This window comes from Porites lutea, chromosome 1, assembly GCF_958299795.1.
Source record: "Porites lutea chromosome 1, jaPorLute2.1, whole genome shotgun sequence".
Classification (NCBI taxonomy): Eukaryota; Metazoa; Cnidaria; class Anthozoa; order Scleractinia; family Poritidae; genus Porites; species Porites lutea.
Genome location: NC_133201.1, coordinates 22,473,798 through 22,491,592, shown reverse-complemented (window position 1 = coordinate 22,491,592; position 17,795 = coordinate 22,473,798). Strand labels below are relative to the sequence as shown.

Here is a 17,795-nt window from a genome sequence, read left to right as displayed (position 1 = left end):
GAAAGCGAACTTTGTGAAGACAGAAGTTTAATCATATTCTTTACTGGTGGGGATAAACTTTTTGCTCAAAGAAGAATATAATTTTGATATCCTTCAGTGAGGATTTCCGTCGCAGCGAGGCCATGTGAAGATTTACTGTGGGCCCAGCGTGAAAAAACTTAACAGGGATTTACATCCATACAAGGACTAAAAAATTATGTAGTTATTCCCATTCAGGCATTTCGGAGAAATCTAATGAAACTGAAACCTTTATAAATGGTTATTTAGTCCCGCGCTTTGAAAGCGGTCAAAGAAATTGTAACTAATTAAAAAAGAAACGCTGTGGCTATATGCCCGGAAGCCGGAAACAGTCAGAAAATTTTCTAGAATTTCTGAAAATCCCTTTTTCTAATCGTTCAGAAAGTATCCGATCCTACGTTTACCTTCATTTAGATCCGGATGGTTGGCCTGTGGTTGAGGTGGAAACCTTGTGCGGGCAACACATGCGCAGAACACGACCTGTGCACAACTATTAAGCACAACCAAAATCACAACCACAGCTGACGGCAGCGAGCTGAAAGAAGTGAGCGGAATGGCAAAGTAAAGGGTGAGTTTTCTTGGTTTAAATCTGTCTTTTTCGAGGGAATTAGATTATGGGAACAACAAGATCAATTGCTGAGGAAATCCAGTCAGATTAAACTATTAAAAATGCTTCTTGAGAGTAAAGAAATCAACAAACAACTCGTGATCGTAGTGTGTCAGTCTCTAATCGGTGCATGTTTTTTTTTTGAGATACGACTAAGACTTAAGAGAGAGTCCATGTGAAAACCATGCATTATAAAAAAATCCGTCTACAGTGAACATAACGGATTTTGTTTATATTCTAGGTAGGTTTACATATTGAGGTGATAAAACCATGTGTGCAATATTGTTACAGCCGGAAATGGACGTGACACTGTTTATTCAATTTTCAAATGAGACATTTTAGTGACGCTTAAATGAAATGATTAAGTTTAAAAACCCGGATGTGAGCACATGGTTTTGTCTTTAGTTTTGTTCGCTCGTACAATTTTGGATGGTCTCCTGTATACGATTGTAAAACTTACTTGGAAACTAATACAGTCCAGAATTGTACCTACTTTGGTTTTGGTGGATATTTTTTGGTTTCGGGAACAATTTTCTGGTCCTTGACTAGCCGGATAAAGCGAACCAAGCGAATGAAGCGAGCGAATCATGGCTGATGATAACGATAATGGTGAACTGGAATCGGCCGAACGATCAACAATTGCAACTGTGAAAACAAAAAGAGCTGTGGTAAAACGAAGAATTACGAATACCTTAAAGAAATTACAGGGTACGATTGAGCAATATGGCAGGAAATCTATTATTCGTGGTTATGTAAATATTCTGGAAGAGTCGCTCAATGGAGCCCAAGTTTTAAACAATCAACTGTTGGCTATGCTCCCGGAACAGGAACATGAAAATGCCCTTAACTGGTATGAAGAAGAACTGGATAGAGTTCAGGAAGCGAAATTAGAAGCTGAAGCACATCTGGAAGAAAGGAAAGAGGAGAGTTATAGCGCGTGAAGCTCACTGAAACTGAGTAAATCCTCAGCAGATTCTCACGTAGCCGAAATTCGCGCCAAAATGGCGTCGGCAGAAATAAAGGCAAAACAGCTAGAAATGGAAGAAGAACGACGAAAGAAAGAGTTTGCGAAACAGCTGGAGATAAAACACAAGATCGAACAAGCACGTAACGAGGCTGAAAGAATTGAATTCGAAGCAAAAGAAGGGAGAAAAACCCAAGAAGCAAAGGACGAGGCCGCACGCCTTGCGGCAGAAGCCGAAAACCTTGAGAAGGTACGAAACTTTAATCATTACAATGACCCTGAGTCTTTAACTAATCGTCTCCGGGATTTTGATGATGATTCGCTAGAGTTAATCCCACTGTCTGGATTTACGCAAAGTGTACAAACAAGTCATGTTACGCCATTATCCTCATCGTCCCAACCACAGTCTGGAGCTGTGTACAATGTACATGCAACTCAGGTTACATCATCACCAATGTCTATGAAACCAAGACCAAGCGTTTCATTCATGGTTCCCAAAAGCTCGGCACAGTCCAAAACATCAACGCCAGTTTACCAATCCTGGGTTCAATGTTTACCAAAAACAGCACAAACTGATATTGCATCAAGTCCTGAGAGGAAACATGTTACTTATAGCTGTTCAAGTCTTCCTAAACTACAGCTCAAGAAATTTGATGGTGACCCCTTGCAATGGCCTGATTGGTCATCGATGTTTAAATCAATTGTTCATGATGCTGATTTGTCTTTGAATGAAAAGATGCAACACCTTCAGAACTCTGTGGTTGGTAGAGCGAAGTCTGCAATTGAAGGGCATGGTTACAGTGGGGATTCTTACTATGAAGCATTGAAAGAATTGGAAGCTAGATTTGGAAAACCCTCGCTTGTTGTAAAAGTTACACTTGACAGATTGAGAAAGACATCACGAACACAGAATGACAGACCGCATGAAGTGAGGAACTTATCAGATGTTGTGTCAACTACTGTCTGGATCTTTAAAAGGTTTGGATACATAAATGACCTAGCAGCCGAAGCTAATGTCTCTATTGCAGTGGATAAACTATCCCCAGATCTCCAAGTGAAGTGGAAGGACCATGTGAGAACAAGCAATTTACATCAACCAAACCTGGAGGACTTTTGTAGCTGGCTAAAGGGCCAGGCGGATATTTATGATGACTGCTTCAAGTTCCCATTCAGAGGCCGCTATGGAGGTGCTGGTGAAAAGCACAATACCTTCTTTGGTAACCTCTCATCACGTAACAAGCAAGCAAAACCTTGTTTAATGGGAGATGGACAGCAGCATAACCTGTCAGCTTGCCCTAAGTTTAAAGCCTTAAGTGTAGAAGAACGCCTCAGTGAAGTTCAAAAACATAACCTGTGTTTTTGCTGCCTCGGATCTGGTCATTGGCTTACCACTTGTAGGAACTTGAAACCGTGTGGAGTGAATGGGTGTACTCGAAGTCACAATGCATTACTGCACTCATCAAGAAATGTAACACCCGGTGGGAACAATGAAACAGCTGCATCAACTAACCAAGCAGCAACAGAAGCAGTTACCCCATCCACCGAGCATTCTAGTGCATCTCATAAGAGTAGTAGTGACTCTGTTTTATTACAAGTTGTGCCTGTTACCCTGTATGGGCCAAAGGGATACTTCAGCACATATGCAATGTTAGACACTGGAAGTACTTGCAGTCTGCTGGCAACAGATGTTGCCCAAAATTTTGGCCTTGAGGGTCCAGTGGAAAGTGTTCTGCTGAATGGAATTCAGAAATCATCAAGGCTGCTGACTAAGCGTGTTGATGTTCAAGTTACTCAGTTGAATGACTTTGGTACAAGGTTTGATGTGCACAGAGTTCTAGAGGTTGATCGCCTGAACGTGCCGGAAAGAAGGGTGAATTTCAGAGAATTACAAGAGAAATGGCCACACCTTGCAGACTTAGAGTTGACTGAAGTTTCTGTAGCTCGAGTCGCGTTACTCCTTGGAAGTGATGTCCCAGAACTTATTGTGCCTCTAGAGGCTCGATGTGGACCGAAAGGTTCTCCTGTTGGTGTTCGCACTAAATTGGGGTGGACTGTTACTGGTCGTCTACCTGGTTATATTGAAGACGGTGAAACTGTTTACAAGATTCATATGGCAACCCCTGATGAAGTGCTTCATGAAACAGTTAAAACTTGGTGGCGGACCGAGAACTTTGGATGTCGATATGACTGTGATGTGCAGCGTTCTGTCGAAGATGAAAAGGTGTTGAAGTTCCTGAGTGAGCGGACGCAGGAGGTAGAAGGTCGTTACGAGGTTCCGCTGCTTTGGAAGGACGAAAACATCCAACTTCCTGACAATCGTGTTGTGGCTATTCACCGACTTGGTCTTCTAGAGAAGAGACTTCAACGTGATCCTGAGTTGGGCGAAGCCTACAAGAAAACCATTGACACAGACCTAGAAAAGGGGTATATCAAGAGACTCACCAAAGAGGAAACTGCTGACCAAGCAAAGCGTACGTGGTACCTTCCTCACCATCCCGTACTTAACCCTAATAGACCTGGAAAGGTCAGACGTGTATGTGATGCAGCAGCTAAGTATCAAGGGTCTTCATTGAACAGTCACCTTGTAAGTGGACCTGACTTGTTGAACAATGTTGTTGGAATCTTCATGCGATTCAGAGAAGAAAAAGTTGCCCTGTCTGGAGACATAGAGGCAATTTTTAACCAAGTTGCTGTCCCACCAGAGGATCAAGCTGCCCTCCGTTTTCTGTGGCGCCAATCAGCGGAGTCTGAAATTGAAGTCTATCAGTATCTGCGACATATCTTTGGGGCTAAGTGTGCACCAACGTGTTCTAATTATGCTCTTTTAAGGACGGCAGAGGACAATGGACTGCAGTACCCTATTGCTGCTCGTGCTGTTAAGCGCAATTTTTATATTGATGATTTCTTTAAGTCTGTAAAGACGGCAAGTGACGCACTTGAACTGCAACAGCAACTTGTTGTGATGCTAAAGCGTGCTGGGTTTAACTTGACCAAGTGGGTTTCGAACGTAAAAGAGGTGATAGAACGTATACCAGAATCAGAAAGAGCTCCCTCCATCAAGGTGGTAGAGGAAGAAATTGTTATGCCTGTGGAACGTGCTCTTGGTGTCATTTGGGACACAAGATTGGACTGTTTTGTTTATAAAGTGGTGAAAAGAGATATGGCAGACACGCGACGTAAGATTCTGAGTTTGATAGCGTCATCGTTCGACCCAATTGGTCTCCTGGCTCCATTCCTGGTGAGAGCGAAGCTCCTCCTTCAACAAGTGTGGCAATTTGGTATTGGCTGGGATGAAACCCCTCCATCAGAGTTCCTCTTAGAGTGGTCCAAATGGCAGGAAGAGCTGGATAGTCTATCAGAATTCTTGGTCCCTCGATTTTACCGTCATGTTTCAGACAGTCCCACCGTTATCCAGCTTCATGTGTTTGGTGATGCAAGTGAACAAGCATTCTGTTCTGTAGCCTATTTCAGATTCAGTTGTGCCAATGGTTCTGTCAAGTGTGCCTTTGTAACAGCTAAGACGCGTGTAGCTCCCAAGAAACCTTTGAGCATCCCTAGACTAGAGCTGCAAGCTGCAGTTTTAAGTGCGAGGTTATCTACTGTGGTAATCAAGGAACATGATTACAGGATAGACTCTACCTACCTGTGGACTGATAGTAGCACTGTGTTTCAGTGGATTCGTGGTGAATCCAAGCGACACCCCGCTTTCATTGCGAACCGAGTTGGGGAGATTCTGGACACAACTGAACCAAGCCAATGGAATCATTGCCCTGGTGTTCTTAACCCAGCAGACGATGGTAGCAGAGGACTTCCAGTCACAGTTATCACATCAGAGAGTAGATGGTTGAATGGTCCTGTATTTTTAACCCTTTCTGAAGAAAAGTGGCCTAAGGGAAATTCAAAGCTTGAATCCTCCAGCCAGCAGAAACAAGAGACTTCAGCGTACAGTGCATCGCAAGCTCAAACTTCAAAAGAAGAGTTCATTTCGTTAACCAAGTATTCATCCCTAACACGACTTCTTAGAGTAACTGCTTACTCTTTCCGATTTGTTTACAACTGCAGATGTCGAAGGACTGACCGTCAAAGTGGTCCATTGTTAGTGGAGGAGTTGGAGCGTGCTCAAAAGTTCTGGATTGGCACCGCCCAAGTGAAAAGTTTCCCTCAAGAGATTGCAACCCTCAAGAGAAACCAGCAGGTCTCTCCCAAGAGTAGACTGGCCTCTCTTTCTCCCTTCCTCGATGGAGACGAAATTGTTCGTGTTCGTGGACGGATCGAAAGGGCAGATATTCCATTCTCAAGTCGACACCCCATTGTGTTATCACCTGATAATGAGCTGAGTCGCCTCATCGTTATGGCCTGTCATGAGAAACTAAGGCATGAAGGTGTTGAACATGTCCGGAACGTACTGAGACGACAGTATTGGATTCTACGTTGCCGTACAGCTGTAAGGAAGATTCTACACCGATGTTCATACTGCAGAAGGAGAAGAGCAAAGCCAGAACCACCTTTAATGGCGGGACTACCCGCCGACCGCCTGCAGGTCGCACCCGCATTCTCAAAGGTTGGAGTAGATTTCTTTGGACCTCTGAAAGTGAAGCACCTGAGGGAGCAAGAAAAAAGATATGGCTGCCTTTTTACCTGTCTTGTAACTAGAGGAGTACATCTCGAAGTCGCCCACTCCTTATCTACTGATTCTCTCATTATGTCTCTCCGACGGTTTATTGCAAGGAGAGGTAAACCGACTGTTATGTACTCTGACAATGGTACGAACTTTGTTGGGGCGAATCGCGAAATACAAGAGTGTCTTAATGGGTTGAATCAGGACAAAATTGCAGGCGCGCTGAGTAAAGAACGAATTCAATGGGTATTCAACCCTCCAGCAGCACCCCACGTGGGGGGAGTATGGGAACGTTTGGTGAGGTCCTGCAAGAAAGCCCTTAATGTTGTTCTGCAGAATCAAGTCCTGACGGATGAGGTGTTGTTAACTGCAATTACTGAAGTTGAATCCCTAGTCAACAGTCGTCCATTGACTGAAGTGAGTTCAGATGCAGATGATCTTGAAGCGTTAACCCCAAACCACTTCCTCATTGGCAGAGCAACCCCCAACTTGCCACCTGGAATCTTCGCTGACAAGGAGATATCAAGCCAAAAGCGCTGGCGACAAGGACAAGTCATCACCACCGACATTTGGAAAAGATGGTTGCATGAGTATTTACCTGGTTTAACTGCCCGCAAGAAATGGTTCCAAGCTGCACCTAACCTGAAGGTTGGTGACCTCGTGCTTATAGTTGACTATGGAACTCCAAGAGGGTGCTGGCCTCTTGGCAGGATTGTGACCGTTTTCCCTGGATCTGACAATGTTGTAAGATCAGCTGAAGTGAAGACAAAGTTTGGTCTATTAAGACGCCCTGTAGCGAAATTAGCCCTTTTGGAAGAGTGTTCGCCCAACTGATGTAGCCGAACACGGGGGGAGGATGTTACAGCCGGAAATGGACGTGACACTGTTTATTCAATTTTCAAATGAGACATTTTAGTGACGCTTAAATGAAATGATTAAGTTTAAAAACCCGGATGTGAGCACATGGTTTTGTCTTTAGTTTTGTTCGCTCGTACAATTTTGGATGGTCTCCTGTATACGATTGTAAAACTTACTTGGAAACTAATACAGTCCAGAATTGTACCTTCTTTGGTTTTGGTGGATATTTTTTGGTTTCGGGAACAAATATTGTTGCAAAATTCCATAACTTGTAGAAGATATTGCGATCGAAAAGATCCACGACAGGTATTATTCAAAAAGGATTAAATTTTTTACCCAATTTCACACCAAAGTTTCTACTAATGTATTGCCCATTTCCCGATCAAATCATCATGTTAGATATAGTAATAATTTGTTATTCCCGTAATTGTATAATTAAGTTCAGGCGTTTTGTATTTTAGTAGTAGACATAATTTTAAAATTAGCCTTTTTGGACTACGTGTGACAGTAAGGATTTTGTGCTAAAATTATCGTTGAATATTGAAGTTGCGGCGTTGTTTATAAAGTTGAAATAACACTTATCTTTTTTTATTTCCATTATACAAAGCGAAGATGCGAAGAAAACTGTGTAAAGTTAAATGCCACATACAATTTTTACGGTCAAAAGCTCGCTATGTGTGCGTTGGGAATAACACCGGAAGACAACAGGTTTCATTTCAAGTATAGAAAAAAAATAAAGGTTTGTAAAGGAAAAAGACAGATCTAGGGACGTCATACAAAATTATTGACTACTAAATTAACTTCATATATAAATGACACCTACATACTGTCTCTGTTCGAAGTCCTGCAGTTTGGAAACTGAAGTGAAAGATACCTGCCGACGTTGATCGACGGAGGAGTCAAGCCAGACTCGTAAGTCTGATTACCTAAAATCGTAAAGTTTGAACTTTTCTCCAATAGTTCGGTCTTCCTTTTCAATTGTATATCCACGCACAGTTCTTTAAGGCTTGCATTCATGTCCAGTTTGGCTAAAGATTAAAATTATAGAGGTCAAGGAACCAGGTATTGCACTTGCCGCCATTTTGTTCTACTTGTGCCCAGTCGCTCCTCGGCCAGAACCTGCCTGCATGGTACAATGGGTTCCCAGACAGTGATGGCAGCCTAATCTGAGATCAGCAATCACGATCGCAAGCTAATGATAGCGTGGCATTCTGACACACCGCCACCCAGTAAAAATTCCTGCTTGATTAAAACTGTAATTTTTATTGTAGTCCATATGAACGTATTATTCCGCTTACGTAAATCTCACACCACCATCTTTAATGCAACATTTTTCGTGTTTGTCAAACATTTACCCGTCTATTGTTCATCTCAATAACGTCCCTGATTCTGTTATGAATAACAGAATCAGAATCAGCACCATGAGCTCAGGATATGAGCGCTATATGAGCGCTGTATAATTAAAGTTATTATTATTATAATATCGCAACTCTATGTATTGTGCTAATCTAGGGTTGGGAGAGTAGAGATAAGATATATTGCGATTCATTGCTATCGATGCACATGAATACCACTCTCAACACCTGTGGACAGCAACTATTAGTCAGTCCTTTCATATCTCATAACGGGAGCTGTCAAGGTCAAGCTATCACAAGTTCTGTGAAAAGTTTTTAAGTCTTAGCGCAATTAACAATTAACCTGCGGTGAAAATGGTTCAAGGGTTGTGCACTCTTCTCTTCTCTCTCTTTTTTTGGAGGGAAATTTCTACATGAACCTACGCTCTTTCAAAAGCAAATATTCGCCTATTTACAAGCTTAAGTCTGATTTAATTTTTCTAACAATACAGAAGTAGTAAGATGCAAACAGTTACTGGTAGACTGAAGTTAGAGCGTTAGCTGGTTGAGAACCCTTCTGCGCAGGTGGTATCTTTCTGAACGCTCGACTATTGCCTCAGCATCTTCTTCTTCGAGACTAACCAATGCTGCTGGTTGCTTATCCATTTTTTTCATTGCAGCCAACCTCGAAAAATAGCTATTAACTTGTTGGGGAGTGAGCCACTCGTCTTTCCAAATATCCGAGCTCCCTCCTCGGTACGTACTGTGCGCATTCGTGCTGAAGCTTCGGCAGGGGTGACTTTCCGACCAGTTTCTTCACCAATCATGAACTGCTCGAGCAGAGAGTTCTTAACTTTAACAGAAAACCTGCTTCTTCGCTTTGATTTAGTCTGCGCCCACCCCATACACAAAACATTTTTTTCCGTTACTCCAAAGGACGAACTGGCCGTTAAGGCACAGGAGGGATTTTGTGGTTTCAAACTTAGGCAATGCTCAGCCCATTTGTGTCTGATCTGGTCATATTGTGACTCTTCGTGGAGTTTAATCTCATGGCGGCCAAAGTCCAAGTGTCTCTGAAGGGTTTGATTTTTTCTGAACGTGTTGATACAGCCCTGTTCGGGGCAAGTGAACCAAGGAAGGCCCTCGTCATTTGTAGGAGAAACGACGGTCTGTTTGGTTTGGTCACCAGGCGGCCGCGTCGAAGCTTTCGTTAACAACCCGGTAGCGTTAACTGGATCACAAAAAGGCAATATTACTTTCACCCCTGTCTCACTCTGTGGCTGGCCCACCTTAGAAAGCTCTTGTTTGGAAATTTTCCTACTTCTCCAACTTTAAACGCCTTCGAGACAGTCATTCCACCATCTTCAGTATATTCGAAGTTGTTTAACTGGCTAATACCACTTAACTTGGGCGCGTTAGTTGTTTGTTTTCTTGTGTTTAATTCAATCACTGATGCTCGACAGCCCTTTATTCCCCCATAGGAGTCAATAGCTTCCTTTAATTGACGCGCTGTTATAACATCGTGACCTAAAACAAGACAGAATTATCGGTAAAAACTGTGAAAAGAAGGGTGCTGTGAACCGTTGGCGGGCCAATTAAAACGCAATACGTTTTTTGTTGCTCGTCGGACTTTTTGTGGTCTTCGGAAATGCAAATAACTTTACTATTTTTACAGCCTCTTATTAATTTTTAATAGCCCTGAAACTATTTATCACCTTCATTAAGATATCTTCCGATGTGTGCTTTGAGGGGTGCGATCTTTCTGTCGCAGACATCTTTCCCGCTGTTCGCCTCACTAAAGCTGTAATTCTTAAGCGCCAACCCCCATGTTCTTGTAATGGTTGGCGCACTGATAAGTAACGCAGCGTTGTGGTAGCAGCCAGCGTTGTCATTTCGTAAAAATAGTTCTTTCAGAAGTGGGGACAACCGCTGAAGCTGCTGAACAAGGTCTTCCAGAATTGATAAGACTGCAAACCAATCTTGGTTGCCTTTATCAAGAATGTGAACAAAAGTCCGAACATTTGGAAAGAAAAAAATACAAAAAGATTGCAACAAACTGAGCATTAAACATTTTTAATGTAACGCTAACTGTAGCCTATCGATTACAAACGCCTTCATTGCTCTCCCGACTCACCTCGAGTAACGACAACTCAGAAAAAAAAAAAAACCAGAAGACCCAGGAACCCCGATCTTGTCAAATTTCCGAGTGAAATGACGTAAATTCTCTGTCTCTCTCCTCTAAACGGGGTGCTAATCCATGAAAAGTTACATGTAACCAGCGGTATATTTATAATCCTGGGTGGGGGAAACATGCGCCCACGGTTCAAACTTAAACCTGAGTGGACCTGTATTTTCACTAGCGGATTCACACCTTCAACTTAGCAGAGAGTCTCTGCTTATCCAGAACATATATATCATGTCGGCCTTGCGGCCTCAGTTTGACCTAAGAAGAAGGTGGTTGCCCGAGTCCCCCAGGGACCCAGCCTCCCCCTAGATCTGCCATTGATTCCCGTCGTCTCACTTACAACACTTCACTAGATCTGCGTTTCCGTCCACATACGGAGCACATGTCTGTTTATTTTACATGCACTCCAACTGACTGGGGCAAAAAATATATATCTTTCACTTCATCTTCCGCAAAAACTATGCCTCTATAGAGCAGCTAGCACGAAAAAAAAATGCATTACACGTGCGTTTATGGCTTGTTCGTAAGGAATGAAACTGATTTTTTTCTGACAAATCAATTCAAGCGACGTGCTTTGAAGTTTAAAGATAATTAGAATCAGAAAGCAAATTTGTTTACGTCAAACTCCGCTTCCTCGTTATCAGGTCTTGTTATGCAGGCCGACACATGCCAACTGACTCCTTTTTTCCCAAACCATTCTGCCTGGGTTTCTCTGTAGCTTCTTGGGAGCCATTTCATGGCCCAATCCATCACCACTAGCACCTGCCGCTCAGTAAGATTATCAAGAATGTTTATTTTGGCTTTTTCTTGGTTGGTAGCTCTCACTATGTGCGATTTCCAGTCCATAATTCTTTCAGTGGCTTTCTCGATGTCATATTTGAGCTCTTCTTTCTGTTCCTGGTAACTGAAAAAAAAATTGATTTTGAAATAATGACAACATTACAGAAAATGCTCTTTTGGAGATTTCACCAAGCGAGATGAGTACACGGAAGAATGGAAAGGGAATGAATACTAATTGTTCGCGCTTTTTCACTTCTCTTGTGCATTGGCTGTTAACAATATATCGTACAATGAAGAAAGCCTTAGACAAAGGTTAAGGCACTTGTAAGCGACAAACTTCTACTTTTTTGTTTGTTTGTTCTTGATGTCGTTGTTTCTTTTTTCCCGTGTAACAGACGCTAGGGACAAGGGTGCCAACCTTAATGTTTGCAACAAAAAGTGCGGGTCGCGTTTTCCTGAAAGTCATAAATATTTGGCATATGTCTAATAGTATGCAACTGTATTTTTTACCTAAACGAAATATCACCACTTTCTAGTCCAGAAATGATGTCGTGAGCGACGTTAGCACAATCTAAACATCGATCACACTGCATAGTGTGTTCATGGTCACAGGCCGTTTTGTACTGGACATCATCGGATGATAGGGCGAATCGTATACAGTGATCAGCACAGGGACTCTCCTCCAACACGTGAAGTTTGTAATCAGCTTTTAAGTATCGTTTAGCTGCTCGTACCCTTTGTCTAACGTTATCAGCCCACTGGAGAGATGAACCTACAGCAAGTACAAATAAATCGGCTTATACTCTAAATCTCACCTAGCAAAGTCATCTACAAGCGATCAAAAATTAAATAGGGCATAAAAGCAGAATAGACGGTGGGGTTGGTTACTAACATACAGGTGGTAGGTTAAGCGTTCCTAGAGATGTCATAGTTTCTACAACCTTTTCCAATGTATCAAATGCTGATGCACCTTCGCTTGTGACGTTATCAAGGCCGGCAAGGGACTTTTTCTGGGAAGCTGCACATATCTGTGAAAGAAAAAATTTGGTAACACATCACTACATAACGTGGCTTTTTATCCTGCTTCCCACAACCAAAGAGTCTAGAGTACTTGCAGCCGCTATTTTACACTCTTGTTAATTCTGACCAAAATCACAGTTAATAGTTCAGACTACTCTAGTTATTTTTTCTTTACCTTAAGGATAGAAAATAGGGTCGATCTACCAAGAGGTTGAAAGCCAACTTCACTGCAATACAACTGATATAGTTTGACCATTCTGGAACTAATAACAGTGCGCACTAAGTCAGGTATCTCCAATCATTCTCCAGATGACATTTTTATCTTCCTTGTACCATAGGCTACATCCTGAAGGTAGTGAGGGCTACTTATAAAATCCAGGAAGTGGTCGACTTTCTCTCCTTCAAGACGATAACGCATCACGGGTTCTCTAACTTCAGAATGGCCTGCACCAACAACCACAGCATGCTTTATTGCTTGATCAGTTCGCCAGGTTGTGAGGCCTGGAACCAGTTCTTTCAGTTGCGTTTTAGTGTAGTGCTGCGCAAAAATAGACAAGATTGTCATTTTTGTATACCAAGATGTCGCGCCTTCATAAAGTGAAAGCAGGGTCGCCATAATGTTGTTTACTGGTTCAGGTTCTATTGGCGTTGGATTTGCGACCAATGCAAGAAGTTCATTAGACTGCCCTGGTGCAATACATTCTAGTGTTGTTCCTACTAATTCTTTTGACTTGCGTCTTATGTAGGAGCGTGTGCTTCTGGCCACATCTTGAATTGGCTGGGTGAGTTGAAAGCGCACCGGACTAATTCTTCCACCGCTTAATCTTTCAATATGCTGATTTAGAACTTCCAGCCCGCGATTTGGTGTAGGTGTTGGAAGGTATTCTTCTTCCTCTTCCTCATCTAGACATAGCGATCGCATCAATGCAGGAATTGGAGTCATGATATCATCAAGGTGACTCTCCAGTCTATAGTATTCTCCTGGTTGAACCTTAAAAAAGAAATAAAATTTAGCCCTTTGTCGTGACGCGCAGGTGTCCCCAACACAAACGATGAATTTCGGTTTAGATTTTTCATGAACAAGTCAATTCCATATGCAGGGAGCGCATCACTTGATCATCATCACTTGTTTGGGCTTTCTGTATTAAAATAACAGAGTATGGTACATCCACCTGACACTACCCACCTGCACACGTCTTGGTCTAGACAAACTGGTTTCAAGTTCCTCAGCGATGTCATCCTCAAACACTTCACTTTCTGGCTTTCTTATATTCTTGACCAATTTCGTTTTGTATAGAGAAAAAGAAAAAGTGTCAGCTTTCTTCTGTTTTTGCCCCTTACACTTTTTATATGCCAAGCCCTTTACATTGATTTATAAGTGTTTATTTTATAGCTAAATTTTATCTTGTTCAAGGAGCACTCTTTTCTTATAGTTTCTCGAATTTCAATTCAATTAAATTGATTGTTGCCTATGTTATAAATTTACCTACGTTCCCTGTTTATATGGTGAAAACGTTCCTTGCGTAGAAGTTTTAAACGCCGAGCTACCATGGGCGAGCCAACTCTTCCTTGGTTTCCTTACAAAACTTGGCCAACCCTTTAAATGAGAATCAAAAATTTGACTAAGCAGGAAGGGTTACGCGGCTAGTGGGGTCGATTCCGTCAAGAGGAGACAATCACCCTGATGTATAAGCTCTTTTTGGCTCGTGTCTTGTTTCTTATTTTTGGTTTGTCTGTTGTTTTTTTTCCTTAACAACGTTCGCTTAAGTTGACTTGGCGGGACAACCGGGAAAATTACATAAACGAGTTTTCATTGTCCCCCGCGTCGTTAAGCAAAAGGGCGTGGTGGAACAAGAAAGAGACTTACATTCTAAGCGGCCAAAGCTGATACAGCTGCGTGGCTCTCTAATAGAAACCCTTTTTAATCCAACTAATAAACCATTTTTTGCTACTGACTTTACTCATAGTTATTAGAGGAGACTGGTTATGAAAAGCGGCAAACATCAATGATAAAAACAACAGTGCTGCAGTTTATGTTGGAAGCACCCTGAAAGTGCACAATCCTTTGTTTTCTGTTGGCAAATTGTTACAGAATAAATTAATGCAACGTTTTTATTGGTCAATACGATCAAAATGATAGGAATTCTTTTGAACGTTGTGCACTTTCAGGTCCACAAAAAACATATAACAAAGGAGTCTGACGGGTTTCATAACCATTCTTCTCAATTAACTATGCTTTACTGCCGTAATAGTTTATGTGAATCTACGTAAAACCACGATCAAGTTGTCGTAAGGTTTATCATGACGTAATGTGTACTTACCTGACATGTCGAACTCGTAGATGGTTCAAACTTCGAGTGCATGTCCAAACATTTCATGCAAATACCTAAAAGATCCGAAGAAGGAAGTGAGATTTTTTACGAACTTAGTCTTTAAATTAAACAATGTCAAATAAACTAAATATGAGCTAACCTTGTCCGATTTGACACAACACATTCCATTTCTGATATATTTCTTCCGATAAACGTTTAGTAATTCCTCTGGTCGGTTTTTGTTTGCTGTCATGCAGTGGATATTTGCATGCTTTGCTTGGTCGCCAGCCTAATCCGAACTCATCTCTGTGTAAGGGACAAATAGTTAAACAATCTCCGTCTTCCTGGAAGAGTCCTGCTCGGTAGAGGCAGAGTCTGCACTCAAAATCTACTCCTTTAGCCGTTGTTTTGTAGCAACCTCTCAGGTGAGGTAAAACGTCTTTTGTACACGTTTTTAATGGCGCAATGGCTGTTTGTGCAGAGTATCGTCTGGACACACCGCATTCTTTACTAGAATAACACTTAAAAGAACACTCAGCCATCAGGATCGAAAGTGTGAAATCTGATATCATGTGATCTGCACCTGCAGTCACCACACGTCCAACGTCACGCAATCATTTCCTTCTGTTGTTCTGGTCAAACGTTTTGCTATCTCCTCTTCAGAACAAAATCTATAGTTTCGTTTCAACTCAGGACAAAAAGAAGACTTATGCTCATTTTTATTCAGGTACTTGGTAAACAAAGGCAGAAGTGTAGACTGAAGTTGATTCCGCGGATCAAATCTGTTAGTTTATACGGCCTGTCGTTTATCTTTATTTTGATCACGTCTGTTTTGCTGTTTCATTGCTAGAGGTTATGACGACAACATGAGCGTTTTATATTGAAAAAAAGAAGGTAAGAGACAAATTCACTAAATCGCCCTATTCGATTTAACTGTAAGCTGCTCGTGTTTAGAAATCCAAGTCATTTGTTAGTTTTGCCATAATCTCAGTTTAGGTGTGTTTTGGTCAAAATTACATTGTATCGCAAGGTGAACTAACTCGAATTTTACATAAACACAATTTGTTTTAAGCGATACGGGATTATTTTAATGTAATAATGTCAATAAAAGTATTTTTTCTGTCACCCGTCGGATAAAGTTGATAAATATCAGCTAAATCAAGATTTTATAGTTGGCCTCATTTGCATTAGCGTTAAAATAATGATCACTTTCGGAATGCAAATAACAGTAGTAAATAGTAACTTTACAAACATTTTTTGCTACATATGGTAAGAATGTTTCTTTGATTCACTCAAGATGGCTTTAAACTTCATTAAAACAGCGCCGCATTTCTTTAAAGAGTCGCTTTTGAGACCATACTTCACTGGTGCCAGTTTTACTTGATTTATTTAAGTTTTTCTCTTACTAAGACGAAACAGAATTGAATAGTTAAGTGACCATTTTTCTTATGTTTAGGGTGCAAGCAATCCTTCGAAAAAAAATCATTTCATTTGGTTGATTATTTTGCGTGCACGAGGTGATCAAACAAGAGGTCATTTCTGCATGAAATTTTAGTCCATTTAACCGTTAAACCGTTTGATTGGCATTTTTCCAAAACAATAGAATTTTGGGCTAAACTGTTCCACATCCTAAGTCAGTTAGTTAAGGTGCATAAGTGTGCCAAATATGAAGGGGATCGGAGAGATGGTCTGTAGACCACTCTGCATGGCTTTCAGATCGACGCTCTTATTTTTACTGGCCAATTTTCCCATGAAGGGGAGGCCAAGATACAATGGCACATTCCTCTCAAGTGACGCCGCCTGAGAAACGGTAAGCTTTTTGCCTGACTGGGCCAACTTATCCAAATATGCCTTGGAAACTTGGAATGTACTGGTAATGCCTTCAATCTTATTACTAAGATCGCTGTCATAGAATTGTGCCAATGCCTCATGTATTTCTTCACGTACAATTTCCCCGATAGATTTCTTTTCCTGTCCTCCTGCTCCAAAAAGACTCAGATACCCGCAGACGAAACTTAAGGCCACGGCAGCAATTTGGCCAGTGGGACCGGCAAGAGCTGCAAACTGTGCCACCATGTTGAGTGCTCCCTGTACTGCGCCAATTGGATCACTTCCCGCATTTGCAAACTTGTGAATATTTGAGGCAGTGGCCTGTAGAGTCTGCGTCATAACCGCTCTATCGCCGAACGAGATCTCATTCCACTGTCCCTTTAGCTCAGTTAGACCATTCATAGCGCCCGTTGCTTGTGTTCCCAATTCCCCAAAAGCAGTTTGCAGTGTGTTGATAGCGTCGTATGGGACTGAAATTAAAATCAAAGCATAAGTAGCGGCCGTTGTAATAACGACACCGTTGAAATAGGTTCGGGCAAACGTTTTAACGAACGAATTTCTTACCCGTGCAAATTCTGTTACGGGTTGCAGTTTTGTTTACCGTTCAGTAACTTGCACGGTTCCGCTGGTCCCGAGTAAACGAAAGTCGAATTCGTGCAGTTTTTGTCCGTTCAAATATTTGTCCGAAGGGTTGAAACAGGGCCTAACAAGTGAAGGAAAAAAAACTGGAAAACAACAATTTCATTCAGTGAGAGGATAAATAACACAATCATATGACCATTTCAGTTTTCCTGGTCACTTTCTCGTTAGACGTTTTATGGGTTTGTGCCTAGCCAAAACATGTGGTTTTGACTTTTTATAGCACAGGTGGCCTAAGGTCGAAAGTTTACTTTAATGTTGCCAGTATAACCTTCAAAATATAAGGATTTGTATAAAGGAAACGATTATTTCTGTAGGCCGCGAATATGAAGGAAATTTAATGCAAATCGAGTAAGCTCACGGTGTTGTGAATTTCGGCGTCTTTCAAGGGCTATTGTATGGGTTTTGTTGAAACCAGTCTGTTTTCCATATGCTATATATAAAAGAACAAACAGGCTCAGGAATCACACACAAAAGAGAAAAACACAGCTTAATTGAGGTTAGTCGATTTTACAATACAATAACTTTATTATCTCTCGCGAGGGGGGCTATTCTGAGATAATTTACAAACAAAATTGTAACTGATCTTTATGCCTCGTGCTGTAATTATGTGCATCCGACCTTTTGCCG

The 17,795-nt window shown here is 41.6% G+C and overlaps 2 protein-coding genes across 3 annotated transcripts; one reads left to right on the top strand and one right to left on the bottom strand.

The window, feature by feature from the left end:
* The first annotated feature begins 1,626 nt into the window (after nucleotides 1–1,626).
* LOC140926435 (uncharacterized) lies at nucleotides 1,627–7,041 on the top strand. The gene has a single exon (XM_073376179.1). The coding sequence runs from the start codon at nucleotides 1,627–1,629 to the stop codon at nucleotides 7,039–7,041; it is 5,415 nt and encodes a 1,804-aa protein (XP_073232280.1).
* Nucleotides 7,042–10,675: 3,634 nt separating this feature from the next.
* On the bottom strand, nucleotides 10,676–15,516 carry LOC140936337 (uncharacterized). 2 transcript variants are annotated; one of them, XM_073385802.1, is made up of 5 exons: nucleotides 14,857–15,516; nucleotides 14,706–14,770; nucleotides 13,571–13,657; nucleotides 12,560–13,375; nucleotides 12,280–12,392 (listed from the first exon to the last, which is right to left on the bottom strand). In XM_073385802.1, exons 1-4 carry the CDS (start codon nucleotides 15,266–15,268, stop codon nucleotides 12,683–12,685), a joined length of 1,257 nt encoding a protein of 418 aa, XP_073241903.1. In that variant the 5' UTR covers nucleotides 15,269–15,516; the 3' UTR covers nucleotides 12,280–12,392; nucleotides 12,560–12,682. The 2 variants fall into 2 exon arrangements, with proteins under 2 accessions (XP_073241912.1, XP_073241903.1); XM_073385811.1 differs by lacking the exons at nucleotides 13,571–13,657; nucleotides 14,706–14,770; nucleotides 14,857–15,516 and adding exons at nucleotides 10,676–11,488; nucleotides 11,875–12,136 and having other exon boundaries at nucleotides 12,335–12,392; nucleotides 12,560–12,681.
* Between the last annotated feature and the right edge of the window lie 2,279 nt (nucleotides 15,517–17,795).